Source organism: Salvia hispanica, chromosome 3 (genome assembly GCF_023119035.1).
Source record: "Salvia hispanica cultivar TCC Black 2014 chromosome 3, UniMelb_Shisp_WGS_1.0, whole genome shotgun sequence".
Lineage (NCBI taxonomy): Eukaryota > Viridiplantae > Streptophyta > Magnoliopsida > Lamiales > Lamiaceae > Salvia > Salvia hispanica.
The window spans coordinates 35,939,799-35,947,493 of NC_062967.1; the positions used below are offsets into that span (position 1 = coordinate 35,939,799).

General features: G+C 40.1%; 1 protein-coding gene across 1 annotated transcript; it reads left to right on the forward strand.

Annotated features, from left to right (window-relative positions):
* Positions 1 to 3,033: 3,033 nt before the first annotated feature.
* LOC125209987 (MDIS1-interacting receptor like kinase 2-like) lies at positions 3,034 to 6,964 on the forward strand. The gene is made up of 6 exons (XM_048109567.1): positions 3,034 to 3,140; positions 4,624 to 5,216; positions 5,742 to 5,817; positions 5,920 to 6,058; positions 6,124 to 6,361; positions 6,431 to 6,964. Exons 1-6 carry the CDS (start codon positions 3,034 to 3,036, stop codon positions 6,802 to 6,804), a joined length of 1,527 nt encoding a protein of 508 aa, XP_047965524.1. The 3' UTR covers positions 6,805 to 6,964.
* The last annotated feature ends 731 nt before the right edge of the window (positions 6,965 to 7,695 follow it).

The following is a 7,695-nucleotide window of genomic DNA, read 5'->3' on the forward strand; positions in this document are numbered from 1 at the left end:
GGAGGGAAAGTAATTCAAACTAATGGAGGGAACATCATTTCATACACACAATAATTGAGGGAAACTCAAGCTACACCTATCTATAAAAGGAATAGCTACAACTACAAATGGTGATTTTTAGAACTAGTGCCCTCAGAAAAATTTCATCATTGGGCTATGGAGGAGCCTGCTGGAAGAGAGTCACGCATAATACCAAACACCACCAAAAATCTGCTAGCTCAAAGTCTGCTGCAATCGAGCCAGGCAGAAGAAGCACCATATGGAGCTATTGAAAAGGCAGCAAAACAGTTTGGAGTAAGCCGGAAGACGGTCCACAGAATATGGGCAGAGGCAAAACTTCAAATTCAGAGTGGTGTACCTGTGCACATAAGTGAAAGAGTTAAGGGCTATGAGCACAAAGATAAATTCCAGCTTAATGCTGTCAAGTATAGAGATCTTTCCGTCCTTGAGAGATCTAACATCCGTAAGATTGCTTCAAAACTTGATGTAAGCAAGAGCACAGTGGCTAGGTTTGTGAAAGAAGAGCAAATCAGGCCATACACAAATGCTATAAAGCCCCTACTCACTGTCTCCAACAAGTTAGCAAGAATGAGATGGGGTCTCAGCCATATTCAACCACTCATAGTCAATGGTATGTTAAAATATCACACAATGCACAATGTAGTACACATAGATGAAAAATGGTTTTACATGGTTTTACATGACTAAGACATCGGATAGATATTACCTGCTGCCAGATGAGATTGAGTCATATAGAGCATGTAAGTCAAAGAGGTTCATCACAAATGTGATGTTCATGTGTGTTGTATGTAGACCTCAGATTGCAGGAGATGGAGAAGTAACTTTTGATGGAAAAATAGGAATTTTTCCTTTCACCACTATGGAGCCAGCAAAGAGGAAATCAAAGAACAGGCCAAGGGGGACTATGGAGACAAAACCCATTCAATCAGTGAACAAAGCAGTGATGAAAGATTGCCTCATTCAAAAGGTACACTTTTTTTCCTCATAATTCATTCAATCACATAGTAACAGATCATATATGTGTAGATCATACCAGCAATTAAGGCAAAATGGCCAGAAAATTTAAGCAAAGAGATATTCATTCAGCAAGACAATGCCAAGCCTCACATAAATCAGCATGCATCCACAGATGGGTTCAAGTTTCATCTCAGGTGCCAACCACCACAATCCCCATATTGTAATGTGTTGGATTTGGGATATTTCAGAGCAATCCAATCTCTACAAGATGATAAAGTGGCTAAGGGAGTGGATGACTTGTTGAGGAATGTGCATATGTCTTTTGAAGAACTTAATCCGTACACACTCAACAATGTTTTCCTTACTCTACAAAGTTGTCTAACTGAGATACTTAAGGTGCAAGGGGGAAATTGCTACAAAACTCCACACATGAATAAAGAGAGATTAACAAAGATGGGGACACTGCCAGATGCTATAGAGGTGGAAGAAGAAGTTGTGAAGACTGCTGTGGCATACCTCCAACAGCCAGAAAATGATGTGAGCACGAAATATGACATCTCAGGTGTCAGTGAAGTTGTAGGCTTCTAGTTCAGCATGTAGAAATCATACTTTTTGTCAGTGGGTGTGTAAGCCTCAGAATTAGGTGTGGCTTATGCTATTCAACTGTTTTTTGTCATTTTGTAAAGCCTCCAAACCTGTATAGGGGTGGCTTCTAAAATCCTAATCCCTCAGAAAATTTTCATCATAGGGCAATCTCCAAACCTTGTAAGGGGTGGCTTCTAAGGGTGCCTATCTCACATAACAGCCTCCTAATCTTGTAAAGGGGTGACTTGTAATGTGAAATTGTTTCTATAATGAATTTGTATGGTTTTTAAAGCCTAATCCCTCAGATAGCATGGTTAAATCATAGACAAACAAGCCTCCTAACCTAAGAACAGGGGTGGCTCATTAATCAGAAAACTCAGCAACAAGAAACACAAACAAATTCATCACAGGGAACACAGTAGTATGTGTAAACCATACAAAATCATCACAGGGAACACATCAGTAAACCATACAAAATCAGCACAGGAACAGATCAATATGAACATAACTATCATCATAAGGAATAACTCAACATCAGCAATTATCACAACCACGACATCCAGATAAAACAACAACCAAGTCAATCCAAACCCATAGCCTCCAGATCAAACAAGAACCACAACATCCAAACCCACAACCTCAATACTCATCCACACCCCAGCCTCCAGATCAAACAACAACCACAGCATCCAGACCCACAGCCCCAAAACCCATCCACACCCCAACCTCCAAACCCTTCACACAACCACATTTTTCAAACCCTTCAAACAACCAAGCCTCCAATCCATCGAACAACCACAGTCTCCAAACCCACATTATCCAAACCCGAAATATAGAAATTTGAGGGACAACATACTTAGATTAGATTAGAACCAAAAACTTTGGCAGCAAGATTGCAAACATTTCCTTCTCCACGTCTGAATATACGATGGGGGAGGCTTGAGGTATGTCGACGGAGGTGGCTGCTGCTGGTGGTGGTGGACCATAAAAGGGGGTGGCTGGTGGTGGTGGACCATAGAAAGGGCTTTCACCCCCAAAGTACTCAAACATCTCAGATTTGGGAAGGAATTCAGGTTCCGTTTCGGGGACAACTGTGTCCGTCAAGTTTTCGACTGGATAGCGGGCTCCGATAGGATAGCGGGCGACTATGGGAGGGTATGAGGGCCATAGATGCTCTGGTGTGTCTGGGACAACGAGGTCGTCCAGATCGTCGGAGGAAAAATAAGGACAGGAGTCGGGATCTTCCGGCATCGCAAACCCACAAAATTAGGGTTTTCGAAAGGTGATAAAGGCGGTGGATGGTGGCTGAAATCAATTCACGGAGGGAGGCGTTATATACGAACTAGGGTTTAAGTAGAATGAAGGAGGCGGTGGGGGAACGGCTTCCCTTCCATTTAAATCATTGAAATGGAGGATGTTGGTGGGTGGGAGAGTTTAATGGAGTTAAGCTTAGGTGGGTGGGAGAGTTAAATGGAGAGAGGTTGTGGTGGGTGGCTGAAATCAATTGAAGGAGGCGGTGGGTTGGTGGAATTAATGGAGGAATTCACACCAAGGGTTGAGGGATGTGAGAAGTGGAGGTAGTAATATTTTAATTTCAGAAAAAATATGTCCATCTTTGACTGTCTACAAAGAAAAATGGGTCCATGATCAATTGAGATTTTTAATATTAGAAAAAATATGTCCATCTTTGACATTCTATAAAGAAAAATGGGTTCATGATCAATTGAGATATTTTAGGGTAATTGAGAAATGAGATGCAATATCAGCCACTCATTTTTATTAAATGAGTGGTCCAGATTTTGCCACACAAAAAATATTTTTAGATTAATTTATTATGAAAGGGCAGCATGATAATTTCATGATTTTAATTAGCTCCTTAAGCTTGTGCTATTCAGCTACTCATTCTCTCAAAACTCATCATAACTCAGACGAGTCCAACCAGCTCCTTCCTCGCCGGAGACGCCACCGGAGGTGGAATCCCTAGCTCGTCGTCGACGCCTCGAGCAGATAGCCTAGATCCGGCCGCAATTCGCCGGAATCCGATACCAATTCGACAATTCCTTCCTCAACCCCTCCGGATTCGCCGCAATCCGACGCCGATTCGACGATTCTTTCCTCAGTCGCTCCAGATCCTTGACCGGAACTTGCTAAGCATCCACCACGATTGCCAATGCCATTCCGCTCCATATCAGTGCTTCATCTCATGCACTCAGACTGAGCTCACAAATGCATAAAACCGCTTCTTCTTGAATAAAGATTAAATGTCTTAGTGTATATCTATTTTTGTAGTATCTATGATAATGTATCTGCGTAATAGTAAAATAGCTCCACTCTTAACATATTTATAAAACTCCAACTGGAGCAGGAATCTATATTAGTTAAGCAACATGTAGTGTTGGTTCCATTGTTGAAAACAACAAAAAGAATTTCTAATAAATGAATCTCTCATCTGCTTAGATGGATAACAGAAACATATACAACTAGCTGAGGCCATCAAGAGAATCTAATTAAATCCTCTAACTGAAAGGGAAAATCTTTGTAGACAAGAACCATAAGCATCAACTAAATAAATGACAGGGAAAATCTTGGAGTTTGGAAACAATTACTATAACAATAAGAGGGCAACGGCAAATGTTTCAACTTGACAAAATAAGTGAATATGAGTAAATATCACATAAAAACTGGTCAAATATAATTTACTAATGTAAAACAATTCAAAACTAGGATAACATAACCTCAAGGGTTATGTTCAAGAAGTCTTAAAAGGAGCATTACATGTCAAAAAACATCCAACCAAAATAACCTCTTGACTAGAGTATGTTCTTCAATCACCTTTTATCGGAAGGAGCAGCCCTCGGTGAGGCGGGCACGGCCACCAGTCGGTTGGCAGAGCACCGTCTGGCAGTTTCCGCATACAACAATGGTTTGGGAATGACTGAAAACAGTGGTTCTGCAAATACATCAACATTTACAAACATAAATATATAAATCAACCAAAACTACAAACATTTCAACAATCACCAACAATTGACTTACTCATCTTGATTTGTCATGCAATAGACTCCAGAGTGAGCTGCCTCTTTCATTGGCAAATCTTAGTGAGTTACACGTGCTCGACATTTCTAATAACAATAACATCTATGGTACAATTCCACCTGATATAGGAACCTTATCCAAGCTTACTCATCTCACTTTGTCTCATAATAACCTCCAAATTGAGCTGCGTCTTTTATTGGCAAATGTGAGCAACTTACAGTTGCTCGACATTTCTCATAACTATCGCATCAATGGTGTCATTCCACCTAACATAGGGAGTTTATCCAACCTAACTTATCTCGATTTGTTTTATAATCAACTCCAAAGTGAGCTGCCTCTTTCGTTAGCAAATCTGAGTGAGTTACATGTGCTCGACACTTCTTATAACTACATCCATGGTGTCATGCCACCTAACATAGGAAGCTTATCCAAACTCACTCATCTCAATTTGTCCTACAATCGTTTAGAGGGCCACATTCCAACCAAACTATGGCGTAAATTTGGGATGGAGTCGTTCATCGGCAATCCCAAGTTACTAGCCCCATCTGATTCTGAAGGAGGAAGCAAACATAGTGATAAGTCAGTTATAATTTATGCTGTGACAATAGTATTTGGCTGTGTGTTTCTGTTTTTAATTTTAGTTGGAGTCTGTTTCTTAAGAAAGAGAGTAGCAATATCAAACACACCTGATGTAAGACATGGTGACATATTCAGGTGCTAGGGGTGATTTCAGCCAGAACCGGAATATGAGAATAAGTTTATACTTTATTTTTCAATGTCTTTGATACTAAACTGATCTCCTATATATAGGAGAAAGTACACAAAATAAGATTACATGAATAATTATTTAGCCGGAACGTATATCTGATCTGTAGCCGTTGCCCGACGGGTTGGAACCCGCGCACAGCCGCCCAGATCCTTATCTCCGCTGACCCTCGCGGCGCCGGATTATCTTTATCTTGTTATTGTCCTTTTATCGGATCATTAGGGATTTAGGTCCTTAACACATTGATACTAAACTGATCTCCTATATATAGGAGAAAGTACTCAAAATAAGATTACATGAATAATAGATATGGGATATCTTAGATTGATATGCTAATCAATTTATCTTCCCTCATGTGCGGCTGATTTGACTCTAGGTTTTGCTTCCTTGATGGGGTGGGCTTGTGAAGACTTCGGGCATAGAGCTACGGATGGCTGCACGCTGATGGACTTGTATCAGAGTCCAAGTCCCTATCACATATTCAAGATATGGAACTTCGATGGAAACATCGCCTAACAAGACATCATCCTAGCAACCACAGACTTTGACTTCAGATACTGCATTGGATCTGGTGTATATGGGAGCGTCTACAGAGCTCTACTGCCCACTGGAAGAGTTGTTGAAGTTAAGAAACTTCACAAATTTGAAGGAGATAATCCTACTTTTGACTCCTCTTTTAGAAATGAAGCCACGGTTCTCTCTCAGATTCGCCATCGCCATATTGTCAAGCTTTTCGGCTTTTGTCTGCACCCACGCAGCATGTTTCTCATCACTGGAAGAAGAGGGTAAATGTCGTGAAGGGCATTGCCAATGCACTTTCTTACATGCATCATGATTGCAGCCCACCTATTTTACACAGGGACATTTCGAGCAGCAACATACTCTTGGATTCAGAGTTTGAAGGCTGTTTATCTGATTTTGGGACAGCTAGAGTGTTGGATCCAGATTCATCCAATCAAACTCTACTTGTGGGAACTCGGGGCTATATTGCACCAGGTATGCATATCATATCATAGTTTCAAGTAGTAATTGTATTCATGATGATGACATGTTTGTTGGGCACAGAGTTGGCCTTCACAATGGTGGTTACAGAAAAATGTGATGTATATAGCTTCGGAGTGTTGGTATTGGAAATTATGTTTGGAGATCATCCGGGAGATTTCATTTCCTCCATGACAATGACAAAGAGATGCACGCAGTTTGCTCAAAACATGATGGTGCAACAACTCTGGGACAAGAGGCTACCATCTGTAGACGAAGATGTAAGAATGTCGAGGGAAGTGATTGGAGTGGTGAAAACAGCTCTGAAATGCATAAGCTATGATCCAAAGTCGCGGCTGTGTATGAAGGAGGTGTCTCAGGAGCTCGTTAAGCATCCACCACGATTGACAATGCCATTCCGCTCCATATCAGTGCTTCATCTCATACACTCAGACTGAACTCACAACTTACAACTGCCTTCTTTTGGTAATAAATTTTCGATGTTCAGTAGCCATATGGAAATGCCTCTCTTTTCTCTGTTTACGTATCAAGATATGTTGGCATATGTAGCTTTGTATTTATACTATTGGCTATAGTTAAGTGCCTCCGCTTTTAACATATTTATGTGATTCGTTAATTATGTTTTTCTCCCCTAGGTAGATTGCCACCTCTACTTCTTTTGCTCTGTTTTTTACAAACTGACTTATTTTACTTAGATTAGTCCTTATATAAATTGCATTAGTAGTCAATAATTATACAAGTACAGCCTTTATGAAACAAAATATCTTGTGGAATATTTTGTAGACTTGGCGCTTGTAGGTTGGGTTGAATAATAATGGTAATAGTAACTCGAGGATAGACTTCTAAGTCCAAGTAAATGGTAATTGAACGTTTACTTCAATTCAAATACCCCCTCTTCATATATGCATAATTTTCTATTCAAACTTAATATTTTATGCAATTTTATTTTGTAAGTTAGAGTGATTAGAATGAAACAAAATTAGAATAGAGAATAAAGTGAGAAAATTGATATTTCTGTTTTAGAAAATGTGAGTAAGAAATTCTAAAAATAAAAATGTCTCAATTAGAGAGGGATGGATGAGTAAAGTACAACCAAAATAAGAAAACAGAAAAATATATTACATCTACCAACTTAGGCAACAACTCTTGGGCAAAGGCTAACATCTCCAGACGAAGATGTAAGAGTGTCAAGGGAAGTAGCTGGAGAGGTAAAATTAGCACTAAAATACATAAGCGTTGATCCAAAGTTAAGGCCAACAATGAAGCAGGTGTCTCTAATATTAGTTAAGCGCCCACCACGGTTGACGATACCGCTCCGCTCCATATCA

Excerpts from the sequence above, each read along its gene's own strand:
- LOC125209987 (XM_048109567.1), top strand. The coding sequence starts at position 3,034 with ATGGAGAGAGGTTGTGGTGGGTGGCTGAAATCAATTGAAGGAGGCGGT. Across the intron at positions 5,818-5,919 it reads GGCTGCACGCTGATGGACTT|ATACTGCATTGGATCTGGTG; the intron begins GTATCAGAGTCC and ends CTTTGACTTCAG. Across the intron at positions 6,059-6,123 it reads CTTTTAGAAATGAAGCCACG|CATGTTTCTCATCACTGGAA; the intron begins GTTCTCTCTCAG and ends GCACCCACGCAG.